The sequence below is a fragment of the Pteropus alecto genome, unplaced genomic scaffold (assembly GCF_000325575.1).
Source record: "Pteropus alecto unplaced genomic scaffold, ASM32557v1 scaffold17, whole genome shotgun sequence".
In the NCBI taxonomy this organism is placed as follows: domain Eukaryota; kingdom Metazoa; phylum Chordata; class Mammalia; order Chiroptera; family Pteropodidae; genus Pteropus; species Pteropus alecto.
Genome location: NW_006440645.1, coordinates 4,446,654 through 4,463,987, shown reverse-complemented (window position 1 = coordinate 4,463,987; position 17,334 = coordinate 4,446,654). Strand labels below are relative to the sequence as shown.

At 44.6% G+C, this 17,334-nt stretch overlaps 3 protein-coding genes and 1 pseudogene across 3 annotated transcripts in view; 1 reads left to right on the top strand and 3 right to left on the bottom strand.

Moving 5' to 3' along the window:
* Positions 1 to 17,334, bottom strand: part of SPATA5 (spermatogenesis associated 5) — a 234,734-nt gene that overhangs the window by 208,853 nt on the left and 8,547 nt on the right. The window lies entirely within an intron of this gene.
* Positions 8 to 15,348, top strand: NUDT6 (nudix hydrolase 6; the record flags this gene model as incomplete). The annotated part of the gene is made up of 5 exons (XM_025050923.1): positions 8 to 164; positions 2,525 to 2,728; positions 4,907 to 4,962; positions 11,411 to 11,465; positions 14,940 to 15,348. Coding segments are annotated over 5 exons (855 nt in total), but the record flags the coding sequence as incomplete, so codon positions are not given.
* LOC112484672 lies at positions 1,982 to 2,100 on the bottom strand (annotated as a pseudogene).
* The window catches only part of FGF2 (fibroblast growth factor 2), a gene marked incomplete at its 5' end in the record, with an annotated part of 44,843 nt that continues 40,783 nt past the window's right edge, over positions 13,275 to 17,334 (bottom strand). The window contains one exon of the mRNA XM_015593894.2: positions 13,275 to 15,955. Within this exon, the coding sequence (XP_015449380.1) occupies positions 15,770 to 15,955 (186 nt within the window). The remainder of the gene's footprint in view (positions 15,956 to 17,334) is intronic.

Below are 17,334 nucleotides of genomic sequence, written 5' to 3'. Positions count from 1 at the left end.
CCCGGGCGGGCCCCGCAGGGCCTCGGGCGGGCCGGGTTGTGTGCCGGACCCCCCCGCCAGAGCTGGCCTGCTGCGGGGCGAGCTGGACAGATTCGGGGGCGTCTCTGTGCGCCTGGCGCGGCTGGACCGCGTGGACACGGCCACCTTCCAGAGGGCCCTGCAGGGCAAGTGTGCCTGGCCGAGGGCTTCCGGCCCCTGGGCGTCTAACGAAGTAACCCCGCGCTCTGCGCCGGCCGAGCCCCGAGCCCGGAGGAGGGGCGAGGGCGCGTGGCCGCCCCTCTCGCACCCCGCAGCTTGCGCGCTCCGCTGGGACATCTCTGAGGCAGTTGGGAGGGATGGGGACGATCCCACATCCTGGGATCGGCAGCCCTCGTGTCTGGCCCACTTTCTAGTGTGTGACCTTCACCTTGGGCCAGTTCTGTAAAGCACCGTTCCCTGTTGCGTGGAAGCGGATGACAGGAGTGCACGGGACGGCCCAGGGATACGTTGGATAATGCTTAGCATGTGACGTGCTTAGCATGGTTAACGCTCAGACGTATCAGTGTCATTTCACTGTTATCTACTGTCATTTACGGAGCCATGGTTGTGCCGGGCACTTTGCCCAGATGAAAATTCCTCACTCTCTAATACGGGTGGTGGGCAATGAGTGGACCGGGGTGGGTCCCAGAGGTCAGATCTGTGCACAAATCGGTCAGGGGCTGTCGCGTCGAGAACTGGAGTGTGCTTGTCCTTACGGAGCAGCAGGTGGTGGGTGGCTTCAGTGTTTAGTAAGAAAACTCCGCTCTTTGAACCTTGAGTCCAAAGATAAGGAACACTTCATATTGAGGCCTTGATTTGGTGGAACAGCCTGTTTTTCAAACTGCCTGCGAGAGTCCTCATGGAACTGAAGGCCTAGCATGGAAATCCAGCCAGGGAAAGGTCTTGTGACACTAACTGGGAACTTCACAACGTCTCTGTCCTATTGTGCAGTATGGCAAGTGAGCAGATATGTGACTATAATCGAGTTATTTCATTCTTTAATCATCCTCATTCCCAAACTACTGACCTCCACCTCATTTTCTCTCCTTGTGAGTAATTGCTGACTCCAGCAATATCCCCCGTAGGAGAGTCAAATCAGTGTTCATCCCCTCATAGGTATACATATGAGAGGTTAGATACAGGTATTTATTGCACACACTTGTCACTTGTTAGTGACCAAACAGATGACCGAAGCCTAGGTGATGCCAGTCAGCAAGGCAAACCAGAAGGGGACTGTGTGTGGAGTCACACATCCAGGTTTCAAGTTCCAGCTACTGCCTCAAGCTTCACCAGACATTAGGCAAATCACAGAAAATATCTGCCTTTTAGGTTGCTCATGTGAATAATGCCAGCCCTAATTACTTTACTGGATAGATGTGATCAAAGGTAAATTATGTGAAACTAATTTATAAACTTGGAAATACTATATACTTTTTATCTAATAAAACAAATCATTGTACTCTAAGTGCTAGACACTGTTTTAAGAACTTGACAAATATTAAGCTATTTAATCCCACAACAACCCTGTGAGGCAGGTACTATTATCCTCATTATAAAGATGATGGTGCTGAGGCACAGAGAGATTATTACCTCCCTGGCTATAGAATCTAGTCTCACTGCACCATGCTGCTTCTAAGAGCTAGTGCCGGTTTCCGTTGTTCCTGAGAACCATAACAAAACTGAATGGCTTTGCGTATAAAAAGAAACCAAAAAAATTCTGATGATCACATGGACCTTCAAACGTGCCTTTGCACAGCTTCTCACTGCTTTCACGTGCACCCTCACATGCACCCTGGGTCTGTCACTGTCAGGCACAATGATTTTTCAAAATTTTCTACAACTAGCATACATTATATAAAGTTATATTTTAACCACCTTGAAATGTATAAAAAAAAAATTGACAGAATTCTTAAAGAATAAATTGAAGGCCATAATAGTATTTTTTCTTTTTTTCTTTTTTTAATGCTTACAGCACCTGGCCTTCCTAGGTGGTCTCCCATCCAAGTACTAACCAGGCCTGCCGCTGCTTAGCTTGCGAGATCAGACGGGATCGGGCGTGTTCAGGGTGGCATGGCTGTAGACTGTAATGGTCATTTAAAAAGGTTAAAACTAAGATGTTAAAAGGAACACCATTAAAATGGCATTTTATTTTGTTTAAATCAGTTTATTTGTTCATGCTACAACTAGTAATGACCAGTTACATGCTGAGCATTGTGTCCAGTGAATATATCTTTTACGTGAATATTAAAGATCACCACCTTACTGACTATTCTCAAGGAATTCAGTCTGTTGGAAAAATCATAAACAAGGTGGTCGACATAAGAAAACATGGTAATCCCCATGCTGCTGGTGTGACATTTTGGGATTTCCCCCGCATCGCTAACTAGTAATGGAAGTAGATGCTTAAGATGGCTTCCTGGAGAAGGTGACATCCTGAGATGAGTTTGAATTTATTCCGCTCCTCTCACTGGAAAATACTGATAGCATTTTATCCTCTGCATTTTAGCTGCAGTGCAGCAGTGGAGATCAGAAGGTAGAGTAGCGGCATGGCTGCACATCCCCATCCTGCAAAGCCGATTCATTGCCCCGGCTGCTGCCCTGGGCTTCTGCTTTCACCACGCAGAATCGGACTCATCCACGCTGGCCTTGTGGCTGGGAGACGGGCCCAGCCGACTCCCAGGATACGCTACCCATCAAGTGGGAGTTGCAGGTCAGTTTCTAACTCATGATACTCAGAATTAACTTTTTAAAGAGGTTCACCCGATTTTTTGTTCTTACAGATGGGCAACAGTTTATTCTCATGGAATGAATAATCTGATGAACGATTATTCTCCTTGAGACTAGTGCTAGTGCTTTGAATAGACGAAGTTTGCCCTGTGCGTCAGCAGAGGGCAGCAGAGAGAACAAGCAAGTTCAGTGTTAAGTTTTTCCAAAGGATATGTTTGAACATGTTTTACACAGATATTTGACCTTCACTACTCAAATAGTAACACTGAATTGGGATCAGGGAATAAATTCATTATGATAAAGCATATTAGTACTAATTATGTGAATTAGCAGAATAAAATAACTTTTAGGTTGAATGTCAAGTAAAGCAAACCAAGTTTTCAATGATTCAAACATTACTTAAAGACATTCACATTAAGTTACTGTGCCAAACAGTTGTTTAAAATAGCATAATTTAAATGTAGAATTTAGAAGTCACTGATTAGCTTCAGAGACAATCTTGAGAGATGACTCACTTTAGGTTAAGACACGGGTTCTCAAATTGTAGCGTGCATCAAAATCACCTTAGAAGGCTTGTTAAAACGGACGCCGGGCCCCACCCGAGTTTCCGAGCGCCTGCTGGAACCCAGGCCCACTGGCCGCTAGTCTCCGCGCTGCGTGAACTCGGAATAGTAACTATTTGAGCCATCAGAATGATGCCACTCGCGGGATTATTGTGAGGAACACCTGGGGCAATGCACATAAGGAATTTAGCACAGTCCCGACTAATGATCATGATGTAATAGTAACCGCTTTTAATCCTGGAGCTCTTTAGATTGCACTTTTACCTTGTGACCAGCAGGGGTCGCTCACGCCGTGCTTTAGCGATGCTGGTTTCGTCGTTGGGATAGTTTGCTCAGGTTCATAGTGAATTCATTAGGGAAAAGTTCAATTTGAGTAATCACAAATTATTAAAAGAGCAGGTGTCTTTGGTATTTTTTTGTCATTCTATCCCTTGTAAAGTCCAATTAAATTATAGTTTACATTTTCTAACAGAAGCCAACATTAATGTTTATTTCACGTAGCGGTTTTCCTTCTTGCTTTAAAATACTAAAATGTGTTTTCATTTCAGAGAAAATTGCTCTTCCTTGCGTTACCCATACCACCGCCTTCAACATTTTCTCTCTACATAGCAGTTATCACCTTCTCGTGTTCTATAGAATTTATTTTTTCGTTTGTCACCTCCTCATACACACCACACTGTGAGCCCCGTGAAGCCTGGGAATTTGCTCACCCAGAAAAGTGCCTGACACATAACAGGAGCTCAAGCAATATACTGTATATTGTACCTATATCTATTATATATAGGAACTCAATTAATATTGAAAGCATGGACAAATAGGTGGAAAATATCTTTTTAATAATATCTTCCCATGTTATGTAAATACAAATATTTTTAAATTATAGCATCGAAGGAACCTAATACAAATCATTAAAGTATCATAAAAGATTCAAGATTGCCCAAAGAGAAATAGAAAATAAATTTTATTTTTGAGTCCGTAACCTCTAGCCAAATGCTTAGTGTGCTGGGCAATGGGTATGATGAATGAATAAAAGAAATGGAATAGGACTTGAAACATATGTAAAATAAAGAAGTACTCCAAAGTAATGTACTGGTATGTGATGGACATGTGTGCATAGGCGATAAACAAACTTAGGTGGCTTCAGGCGGGTCTTGATCCGAATATTGAGATGTTTTTTGATTTGGATCATCAAGGGGCACAAGTCATGTTCTATGCACAGTGACTCAAGGAATACAAACAGGAAGGGAAACATACTCATTTCTTCAATAAATATTTTTAAGCACTTAAAATTATCTGGACACTAAAGTAAATACTATAAAAGGATGAAAAGATTATTTAACTGTGTATCATCAGAAAGACAATTTAGAGAAATTTTGCAGATGGCAATCCAAGTCGGCATCCACTAGAACCATCATTGGTTAAGAGCACCTGGTACCTGAGCAACCAGTTCCTGGCTGGAGAGTTTACACTTTCGTGGATGAGGTGGTACAGAACCAGGCCTTTGGGATGGGTCCCAGGCCACAGGTCACAGTGTGGAAGGAGCCTAAGATGAATGAAATGGATGTTTCTCAAGTATCTTTTATTTTTTCCCCCAACAGGAGCTGTATTTGATGAAAATACTAGAAAAATATTGGTTGTACAAGATCGACATAAAGTAAGTCGCTTCTGCTTTATAAATTGTTCAGTTCTCTTTAGAGAAAAAAAAAGTGTAGAAATTTTGATATGCTCCAGGAATTACAGAAAGCTGTTTTAAAAGTCATTTCTAAGCAGTTATAGATGATATCGAAGTTCTTTTAATCCCCCAAAATGCTTATGCAGGCCTTGAAAATGCCAGGGTGACCTTGCTCTCGCTCGCCATCTATATCGCACGGCTACGGGAAAGTTATGGCTGGCTGTATTTAACTGGGGAGACAGCTGTTTCTAACAGACTGCAGGATTTTCTTTCACTCATCCAACGTTCATTAAGCACGAGCCAGTGCTGAGAAGACAGATAGTAACAGTGTCCGATGTTCCGCATCTCACTGTCTTCTTAGGAAAGCAGTCACAGCAGACGGTAACGATGTCCTTTGCCTTTAAAAAGCCTCTAAAGACTTCTCAGAAGAGGTGACAATTCACTTGAGTCTTGAAGAATGAGTATGAGCTTGCCAGGAAAAAAGCAGGGGAGAGGTAGAAAAAGACCGAGAACGTGAGAATTGCATACGCAAGGGCCCAGTGTTCAGAAAGGAACTGTTATGGTATCTTAGTCCATCCAAGTTGCTGTGTGGTTCAGACAACACACATTATTTCTCACAGGTATGGGTGTTGGGAGGCCAAGGTCAAGGCACCGGCAGAATCGATGTCTGGCGAGGTCCCACTTTCTGGTTCATAGACCTCTCCCTTCGTTTCCTCACGTGGCAGGAGGGACAAGGGCATCCTCTGCGATCTCTTTTGCAAGGGCACTACTCCGGTTCATGAGGGCTCCACTTAAGACACAGTCACATCTCGAAGGCCCCACCTCCCACCACGACGTCGGGGGTTAGGTTCAGCCTGTGGGCCGGGTGGGGGCGGGGGCGGACATAAACATTCAGCCGTCGCACAGCGCGATCATGGTAAGAAGTTCGTTGTGGCCGGGAGTGCAGGGAGCGGCACGCTGTTTGACCTGGGAGCTGGCCTGGGGACAGAACGTAGAGCCTTGTCCACCAAAGTAAGGAGCTTAGGCAACTGGAACCAAAGAAGGGGTCTAGGAAAAGCACCAAGATCTGACGTTTTCTGGCTCACTCAGGAGTCTTAGTAAGACTGACAGAGATTAATCATTTTGATACTTTCTGAGACTTCGATAAATGTTGGTGGACAGTCAAACACGTTTTCCCATTGTTTAAAAATTTTAAGTGACTATTTGTAATGATAGCTGAAAGCAGCATCACACGCTTCTCAGAAATGCTACCTAAGCGTTCTTCTAGTCATCTCATAAGCAACGTTCGAAGTGTTAGTTGAGGCAGGATCTCTGACTCGCCCCAAACTTTATCAGCAGAAGCTTAATCAGGCACCTGGAGTGGCACTGCGCTTGGCCCAGTGTCCCTCCTCCTTCCTCCTGCCTCACAGCCTGTTGCTGAGCCTAAAAGGGAGTCCCCTGGCAACGTGGAGATGAGGTGGCAGGGTCCCGGCCCCAGCCCCACCAGGCGGAGCACAGAGGGTGGGTTTGCAGCTGAGAGACAGTAGCATCAACTTATCAGAAATGCATAGGAGCCCCAGGCCGCACCCCAGACCTGCCGGGTCAGAACCTCCGAGATGCCACTCAGCAGCTTGTGCTCACGGGCCCTCTGGGCGATTCAGGTGCGTGGTCAAGTTTGCGAACCACCAGACGAGAACACTGGGCTCCAGATTCTTCATTCACTGATTTGCAAACCTGCCAGTGATCAGTTCTTTAAGACTGAAACAGTGCTGCCTCTCGGGGTCTGGCTGTGCCCCTCCTCGGCTGCTAGGCACTTGGGGGAGGCAGAGGCTAGACAGATTCATGTTATCTAAGACTTTGGTTTCTTCTTAGATTAAGTAGATATTCCTAATTAGGGTTTTGATTTTTTTTTTAAATTTCTGTAATTATTTTGGTATTAGTAGAATTTAAGCATAGACGATAGCTGTATTTGACCATAAACGACGATCGGCATTATTTCCAGACATCTGAGCCAGCTTTTCTCCTTAAGTGCCTCCCTGTCCCCAGGAACTCGTGTCAAGTGTTTCTTGCAGAGGGAACTTTAGCCCTCACCACAAGCATATGTGCACACTCGAACCCAAATCTAAAATGACACTTAAAACGTGTGCTTTCTCCTTTCCTACCGATCTGTTGCAATCCTTCGCCCCACCCCGATTTTGAGGAATAAAAGACCTACAGTGGCTCGATCTTGTAAATTGGGTTCTAAAGAGCGGAGTCATGGTAGGACCTGTTCGTTCATTCACTTGGCATTGCTGAGCTCCCATACGTGCCACGTTGTCGGCTCTGTTCTAAGCACTAAGCGAACATTAGCGAGCAAAGGAAAGCTTCTATGTCTGGAGCTTATATTAGGGAACACGCAAATAATCAGCAGATGAATAAATAACATGTAAGGTGGCAGTGTTATTAGAAAAATAACTGCTGTATCGTGCAATAATTTCTGTATGCCTTGGCCCTCACACTCAATACATTTTTGTTGAATGAACAAACTTATTACGAGATCTCTACGGCAGCTTCTCTCTCATGTAGCATCTAAACGCAGTGGCTCTGAATTCTAAAACTTGAGTGTGGCAGATTTAAAACGACAACGGTTAAAATAAAAATTACCAAATTTCTGTCATCTGACCGAGCTGGAATAAAGGAAGCCCGAGAAGGTCAAACACACGAGAACCGAAGGGAAGAGCCTGGCGGGTCAGCACCCTTGTTCTAGGTCTGGGGATGAGGCTGAAAGACACTGCTCGTCCTGTGGGGGTTCCGACTCCACGAGCTCCTGGTTGGGGTTTCTGCGGCCGTGCCCAGGAAGGGCCCGAGGCTGACCATAGGTGTAGGAACAGACGGTGTCTGTGGGGTTAGGGACATAATAAGGAAAAGCGACCAGAAAATAGACCACCCTTACATGCCCTTTCTAGAAATCCTAAAACAAACTCGAGGCATCTTCAGGATAAGCTTCGAAAGAAACAGTGCTATTAACTTGAAATCATTTTAACAGAGAAAATACCTTACATTCTTTATCTCTGAAAAGTGCATTAAAAATAATTCTTGCCCTTTGCTGATATTTCTTGGGCTAGCAATTCCTAACACCGAGGAAGGCGGGGTTCCAGAGTGATAGATGAGACCACCTTATGTCATCCAGTCTTCTACTTCGCATTCACCCCTGCACACACACAGACACACACACACACACACACACACACACACAGACACACACACACACACACACCCAGGAACATCAGATGTACTACTGGCAAATGTACAGGAAAAACTTGCCATCACATCCACATTCCGAAATATGACGGAACTACTCTATATGGTGTAAAATTACATTTCCATAAGCTAAAAGGATACTTTACCTTTCGTGGTGTGTAAGAATCAGACATACTTGAGGAACTAGATAGACGACGTAACTAATTCAAACAGGAGGGGTCACACATGTGAATGCTGAGTAGCACCCAACAGGTACGAGAACTTTGAGACGAGTATTTCTTTTAGAAGAGAGTGGAAAGTTATTTTTTTTAAGATTGGAGGGAAAAGGATCATGGAATTTTACACTTGAAGCACAGGGATGTTTTGTCTTCTTTGCTGGAAGGGGAACAAAGATGAAAACAGGTAACAGGCAGTATTGAAAAGCCTCCCTTAGCCCTTCCTCAGCAACCTTTCCCTCAGGAAACAATACGCTGGAAAGATAGAATAATAGTAAATCACTAGCGAAGTAATAAATCTCATGCCAATCAGAAGATTCTACATAGGGAACTCCGTAGGCAACAGGCAGACACAGAGACATTTGGTGCCAAACTAGACTTTAGTTCACATTCACAAGGCCCGGAGGAGTGGAAGTCTAGGATGGAGACTCCAGCAGGGTTTACACAGAATGTTCCAGTGAGGCCTGAAGAAAAGAGCAAAGGTACGTGAACAAGCAGGGAGCAGGGTACAGGGTCGGTGGGAGCAGATCGATGTCTAAAATCAAGAGAAACAGTGGATGGAATCGGACTGCCTGGATTTAACCCTGAGTTGACTACACACTAGCTGTGTCATCCCAGGCAAGTGATGAAATCCTTTTATGCCCTCAGTTTCTGCACTTATAAAATGGGAACAACAGTCTTTCATGGGTTACTGTAAAGTTTAAATGTGGTAATTCTTATTAAAAAAAAAATAAGCCATTTAGCAGCTTCTGGAACACGGTAGACATTCAATATATGTTACCTGGTATTTATTATTTATTATTAATGTATTGCTAAACCCAGGTAATGGGAGCATTCTTTAATATTTTAAAAAATGAGAAGACATACTCGTCTCTCCCTTGATCAGACCACGTAACCAGGTTTTCAGGCCACGTAACTTAGGCCGCTCCACCTGCCACTGAAAACTAACGGCGGACTCAAGCTTTTGGGGGGAGAGGAAGCAGTTTTTTCACCCATTTCCCATTTAGGCAAAAAAAAGTGCAGCTCGCTGCCAGCTTTAATTTTACATAAACATGCTCTGTGAGGCTGAAGCAAATCTGACTGGTTTTCAATGTGAAAATATAAAAACTGTCCTTGGAGCTATTTCTAAATAGAACTCGTCTCTAATCCTAATGTAACAGAAACGTGTACATAAATCCGATGAATCTTTGGTTTATAGCTGTTCGAGAATGATGTTAACATCACGTGTAGGAATACAACAGAAACGTGTACATAAATCCGATGAATCTTTGGCTTATAGCTGTTCGAAAATGATGTTATTAACATCACGTGTAGGAATATGTCATGTTCTAGGATTTGACATTTTCAGTGATTGAGAATTACTATATTTTGTAAATGGAAATACCACTACAGAATGCTATAAGTAGAATGATGTCATTTGTTTCCAAAGATTATAGATGTACTAGAGTGATATGAAAATAATAATAAAAGTGAGATATTTCGTGGCGGACTTTGGGGGTAAGGTTGGGGCTGTGACCCGTGAGTTACCTTGGGGTAGACACTGTAGCCACAAGTGCCACTGGCAAGTATTCTTGGGGCGAATGGGAAATGGGTTAAATGAAGCACTTTACAGCTAAGTGGTACCAGAAAATAGCGCAAACTGCTCACCAGCATAAAAACATACTTCATTCTTCCATAGCTAAGATTTATGAAATAATCCGAATCAAATTTTTGTGAGCTGTTTCAATCCTTAGGTCTAGCATGTTTCCCTTGTAATACGTTCAAATCTCCAAATTTAATCAACAATTCCTAAATTATTAGTCAAGTTTAGGTAAACATTTTGAAAGCTGACTTTCACTGTTTGGGGGAAACGTGTTTTGTTAGAAATAGAATCTATGGTGGTGAAGTCCAAAAACCTATCGGACAAAAGACGGCATAGTTTCTGTAGGAACATAGCCTCTGGAACCATTTCAAAGTGGAATCCCAAAGACAATGCATTAATGCAGAGATACACTTAGAGATCCATTCCTACGTTAATAAAACATCACATGCGTCACGACCTCGAGTCGGAGCCAGACACGGAAGGGTGGGAAGCCAGAGTTCTGTACCCACATCATCAGCAGTCGGTGGAAACTCTGGGAACCACGCCACCGTCCCCAGCCTAGCATAGCTGGGGGATGACACACTCTTTGAGAAGCACTCACTCGTCTAGGAAACGAGAGGGTCACAACGCACACCAGTAAAAGGTCCATAAACCTGTCTTGTGAATGAAGAGTATGAGGCGTCCTGGCTTCAAGCTGCAGCCTCTACGATACGGTGAGGGACAGACAGAACAGAACCCTAACAGGAAAATCAATCATGTCGGCCGTAAGAACATTGTCCCCTGCCATTTCATAATTATTTGTAATCAGCTTTCTATGTTTATCCCCATTCCATGATCAGATCATCGCACCTGCCCCCCACCCCCAAAAAAAGTATACAAAAGACCCAAGAACTTTAATCGATTTTATTCACACTGTCCATGGAGAAGCAATTACATCTTTACATAAAATCATTAACACACAGAACAAGAGAAACCTTAAGATTAATATAACTGATTAGACACAATACAGAATATGAATGTGAAATTAAAAATAGTATACTGTAGTGATCCAATTTATACTGTATTTTCTACTTATTTATAGCAGCATCTGTAAGATTCCTCTATTTGTTAATAGTTAACTAGCAGCAACATTTTTTAAATTACACAAATTCAGTAGATGTTTCCCTCCACTGTTTCATTCATATGGAATTTAACACAACCAACAAAACCACTTCTATGTCCCGGAGTAGATGGCGGGGAAAGACTTCATAAGTTACCAGTTTCCCCAAAAAAGAAAGAAGAGAGGAGGAAGGAAACTGAAAAAAAAAAATGCATGTGATTATGAAAAAACGAATTCTCAATAACCTTGACCAATTATGTGGATTGCCAGATATGGGTGCATAAAAGCTATGTTAACTTTATTTTCTTACTGCAGTTGAAGAATATGTGGAAGTTCCCAGGAGGCTTGTCGGAGCCTGGAGAAGATATCGGTGTGTATTGTACACATTTTTGATTGGCTTGAAAATGTGGAGGAAATTCATGTGTTTACTTTCCTACTCTATAGTTGAGAATAAGATTTTAAATTTCCTAATTGGTTCAAAGTCAGAAATTTTCAGGTTACTTCAGGGCTGATAGAAAATTAGCAGCAAAACTTGTAAAATTACAACCCATTCCATTAGGCTAAATAATCCCCTTAGGAGCCCACCACCTGTTCTTCGACTTAGGGCTGCTTCTGGAGTAATGTGCTTGAGAATGAGGAGGTTTGGATAGTCATCAGTTTAGCATTAAGGGTGACATTGGATGTGATTAAAATTGTTGGAATTAAACTCTGAGAAAACACAAATTCTTGGCCTTTTCATCACACAAGGATGAACTAACTTTTAAGTGAACTTTGAAACGTTTTATTGACAAAGTCAGTTTTAGAGCAGTGGTGATGTAATTCTTCTCCGTACGAGAATCTTATCTGCTGTTTATTTTGAATAGTCAGGAAGACAAAGCGTAGTGAAATGTCTCATCTGAGACGGTCTCACGTGAGAGCTAACTCCCCAAGAGAACTTACTGAGCTCCGTATCGAAGACGGAACATGACACAAGCTAAGAATGCTCACCATCACTGAGTTCACAGGAAGCAGATGGGAGGCTAGAAACCCAGTTTTCCCACCTGTTCCGTACACCACTGCATCCAACGCCGTCCCTGTCATCATAAAGGAGGAGGTGCCTCATTTGATGCCCTGCTGTTCACCCATGCCATTCCCCCCTCAGTATGCATACGTCCGTTTTCTTCAGCCCACGTGTATATGAAGGCAGTTTCCTAAATTATCTGTAAATATTTTATTTAAAAATATGATTTTTAAAAACGTTACACAGATTAAAATGCCCTGTATACAGCCCACTCCAAACAACCAATAAGTAAATTTACTACATTCAGATATATCCATAAGAAATTTTGGTTTTTAGGTATTGACCTTTTGCTTAGATTCTGCTAGGTCTTCTGTGAAATCAAAGAGGATTTGGGAGTGTCGTGAGTGCTGGAAGGAAAAGCCGTTGTTCTAGAACACCTAATTATCCTACAGTGTCCTGTGACGCAGGAGAGCATGTTGGTGAACGAGGAAGCTGACGTTCACGTCCTCACCCAAGCCGCCACTCACAGAGCAGTGTCCGGGAGGTCTGCGTAGCCTCCTCCTCTGACTCCTGCCTTCTCAATGAACTGACAACCTTCATTTGAGTTTTTAGGGGGCTTCTGAATTTCCGATATATTTAAACGCACTCGAAGAAACACATTTCAAAGCCAAATATGTATCATTTTAGGCGTAAGTGTACTAAGAACCCTTCAAGTCCAGGTAGTTGAGAATTCGCTACTTTTTAAAAGTATTTGTGGTTGTCACAACCACCCAGCGCTCCGGAGATCACACATGTGCCTCAACCACGTGGAATTAAGAAAGAGGAAGGAAACTGAGGAGGAGCACCCCCGGGAGGAGCACCCCCGGGAGTAGCGCCAGTGAGAGCTTCGCCTTAGGACGGCTAGAGGCGGTGGCGGCCGGGAGAGGCCTGTCAGCGACACGCACGGGGGCGGCCTTTACTTTCAACCTAATCCTATTATTAAATATTACAAAACAGAAATAACAAGTATAAACTCCATTTCATGACTGTCCTGTGACGTATTTAAACATCTCTCTCAATCAGCAAAAATAAAAACATAAGCCTCTTGGTTTTCCTATGTTCTTCAAAACAGCAAATGTTACTTCGGTTTAGCTTATAGCACATTAAAATAATACAGGTACAGCAGAGTAAGGCACTCTATCCGGATAAGAAATTTTAATTCATGGCGAACCCCCTGGGGAAGAGCTTCTCTCGCACCCTGGATGCAGAGCGCGCACTTGCCCGTTCAGTTTTCAGTCCTAGTCATTGAAAGGCTGACGCAGCTTAAACCGGACCAGCCACCCAGGCGGCGCTGGTTTGGGTTCGGCCGCCACGGTGGCTGCTGAGCTGGGCAGACGGCGGAATGGCACACAGCCCTGTGCTTCTGTGATGCAGAACAGGCTAGACTTGGGAACCAAATCCCTGCTCTTAGTGGAACCAAGAGCTAAATAGGCCCCACCACCGCCTGTTATCTTTCAGAGCATTTAAAGAAAAATAAACATTGAAACAATCATTATGTGAGATCAGCAAATGACGTGTAAAATTTAAGACTCTTGCCACAATCTTTAACAAATTGAATAACAAACACGTATGCCAGACTGAGAATTATGGAAGTCGGCATGTACTTAAAAACGGCAGACAAATGTCTGCGTTTCACACCTCCTCCCCAAACAGCTTAGGGGGAAAAAACGGAGCATACCCAGAGAATAGGAAAGGCAGTCTACGGCCGAGCCCACGGCAATGGGACGCTTTTCCTGACTTCCTCCTCCTTGCCCAGTCTTCACCAGTAAGACCACTGAGAAGGCAAAGGGAATTTACTGTTTGACAAACAAGTAAATGGAGGCACTAACGGGCATCTGAAGAAAAATCTATACAACTGTATAGCGTTTCCCAGCAAACTGGGGGAGGAAGGCAGCTGTTCTAAGGGCTCCTCATGGGCACTCTGGGTGACAATGACAGAGCATCGCGGAATTTAGAGTTCATCTGGATATTTAGAAAAAGCAGCCACCAAAAAATGTTAATGGCAATAAAACCCTGCCCTATGCATTGGCATATTACTGAAAAGTCAACCTTATAAAATGTGAAAACCCTTGCTGTATTATAAGATTCTGTGTATCACAAGTTTTTTGAAAAGCTCTGAAGGAGCGACTGCAGCGTTTGGGTGTTGGAGGAGTGAACCCCAGTTCTTGGGAATCTCAGCCGAAGGCGATGACCCACTTCCCCAGCGGGATTCCACCGAGACCACGGGTCGGAGCGAGGCCCGTGACGCATCTGCCGAGTGGTTTCAGAGGCCCCGCAGCCCCTCAGCCCACGTGGCCCGGGGGGTGGCATCTTTCAGGGTTCAGCACATCCTGCAGCTCCACACCTCAGAAGGAAGGATGGGTCGCTTTTCCCTGGTACTGACAGGTACAAGTTCAGGCTGTGTTGGTGGATAATCGGGAGCAGGATAATACGGGAGAAATATGTAAGAACATTAACTGCAGCTTTGCAACCTATGTTTTCACCTTTTGGGAAACTGAGCAGGAAGAGGTTAAAAATATGTGACTTTAAAAGCATACAAGTGGGGAAGTCCCCAAGCAGCAGCCAAAGAAACATTCCTATTTCAAAAGCTTCTTAGAGGGACAGCTGTAAGGAGATCCTTTGGTATAGCAGGATGTCCAGGAGGCAGAGAGTTTGCACTGAGCACTTCACTTTCTTAGGGTGAAGTTTTGCTGTTGAACCTTTAGGTGATGATACTTTAAATGAAATCCTTGATTAGATTTGCAAATCCGTGGCTTGATTTGCAGAGTGTTCTTTCCTTGACCTGTGTGTGGTCCTTGCACGTAGGAGACACGGCAGTCCGAGAAGTCTTTGAGGAGACCGGTGTAAGGACGGAATTCAGGTCCATCCTGAGCCTCCGGCAACAGCACGGCGTCCCCGGAGCTTTTGGGAAGTCGGACATGTACGTCATCTGCCGCCTGAAGCCACGTTCATTCAGCATCGACTTCTGCCAGCGTGAGTGCCTGCGGTGTGAGTGGCTGGACCTCACGGACCTGGCCAGCACCGAAAACGCCACCCCCGTCACCAGCAGAGTGGCTCAGCTGCTGCTCTACGGGTTCAGGGCAGGGTTTGACAAGATCGACCTGACCGCGGAGGAACTTCGGGCGGCTTACACAGGCAAGCTCTGCAAACTCTACCACAGGGAGCTGCCTGACAGTCACACACGATGACGGGGCGCGCTGAATTCCTCCTTACGTGTCTCGAAAGGTTTTAAGTAAGTTGTGCATGTAGAGTAATGTGTGACATGCCGTGAGAGAAGTGCACGTTTTGGGTTAACCAAATATCTGACTTGAATTTCCTAACGTCTGTGCGTGCCACGAAGAAAATGTGAAAGTGCGTATTTAAAAGCCTCTTTTCAAATGAAGCAAATGTATGAAAATCTTGTGGCTCTAACTTAGCTTCACTTGATTAAGGCAAGTGCTTTATAAAAGGCGGAAGTTATACATTTTCTAGGAATTTTTGTTTTTCTTTACTAAGGCAATGATTAAATATTTTACTATTAGATAAAAGGTTATCTGACCAGTTATCCAGAAAAGTTATCCTTTTTCTCTCATGAACAAATTTCTAAAATATTCCTCTTCTTTCACATGAAATGAGATCAGACGTTGCCATTAAGATCAGCTCTTAGCAGACATTGGAAGAAAAAGTATAGCTTTCTGCCCAGGGCCTGTTTTGGGTCCAAGTTTATACTGCCCAGTTCGTTTCAATGCCACGTACCAACTGGAGTATTTCCTTGACCGGTAAGTATTGTAGTTATTAGACTCCAGTCGTTCAAAAAAGAAACACTCGTCCGTAACACATTTCTGAAAAATAAAGGCAGAATCAGTAGTTGTTATGGCTGCTGTTTGTTATACTTTTCTCATTAGATGTCTATGACAGTCCACTGCCCATTCTGCCCAGCAGGACAGTCAACCCAGCAGGACAGTCAGGGCAACCGCCGACACACGCTATCTGCCAGGCGGCGGGGCAGCTTCCGCCCGAGGACTTTGCTCCAGCCCCGGTGAGGGACAGGCCAGATGCCAGGCAGTGCGGGCACAGGTGGTACAGGAACCACCTCGGACTTGAAACAGCTCGCGAACACAGCTTTCGGGGGTCCCCACGAAGAGGACACGCCCAGCACCGAGGCACTTGGGGAAACCCACGGCTGTGGCTCCCAGCCAGGTGTTCACGGCCACCCTGCTCCTCCCGGCCAACACGGGCCACCTGCCAGGCGGGGCAGGAGGGGCCACCCTCCCACGGGGGCGGAAAAGGGCTTCGTTCATTCTGCGCTCACAGAAACAGAGCTGACTTCTTAAATCATAGTCTTTCTAGTAGCTAATGTTGTTTCTAAGGCATAAAAGTTTATTGTACAGAAAACAGATAATGTATATAATGCCAAAAATCGTGCTGGAACGTTACATATGATTAGCATTCTCAAACGGGTGGATTCTAGCAGTTTCTCTCCTAGAGGAGGGAAACTACGCTGCCTTTTTATTTCAACCCAACTATTTATTGGCGGAGGGGGCGGGGGGGGGAGCGGAAAACCAGCTTTACAAATAGTTAGACCTGGACGTAACTATTCCACTCCATCAAGTCCAGCAAGGCTGCCACAGTGTCCCCCATCTGTGCAAAACCTGACTTCACAGGGCGGCTCTGCTGCTACTTAGAGCCTCCGGGGGGTTGGGGGGTCAACAAACGATTTATTCACTTTAGGGGAGGAAAGGAAAAATCATTTCTTACACTGCAATCACAGACAGACGATAGACAAAATAACAAGCTCACGTAGGAAGCCACCTGATTTTACACACCTCTCTCTCCACATGTAAGTGTAACATGTACACACAGACCTATGACCTAAAGCCATGGTTTTGTATTCATGAGTACACCAGACCTCACCTGGTGTCTACGCACTCAAATCTAGGAAACTCCAGAATTGGGAGAACCCACACTCAATAGACACATTGTTTCCCAGATTCTTTCGTTGCAAGAGAAACTAAACAATGGCACAAACGATCAGAAAAACATAAATCAATAAGCAAAACAGTGAGAAGAGCTGGCGTGATGAATAACGGAAAAGCAAAGGGAAGGGCTGAGCGAGGCCTGGAGCAGGCGCGCGTCTGGACCGCGGCAGCGGAGGTGAGAACCACGACGCGTCCCCCGGAGCAGCGCGGACGCCCAGCCCTCGCCTGCGGCCCACCCGCCT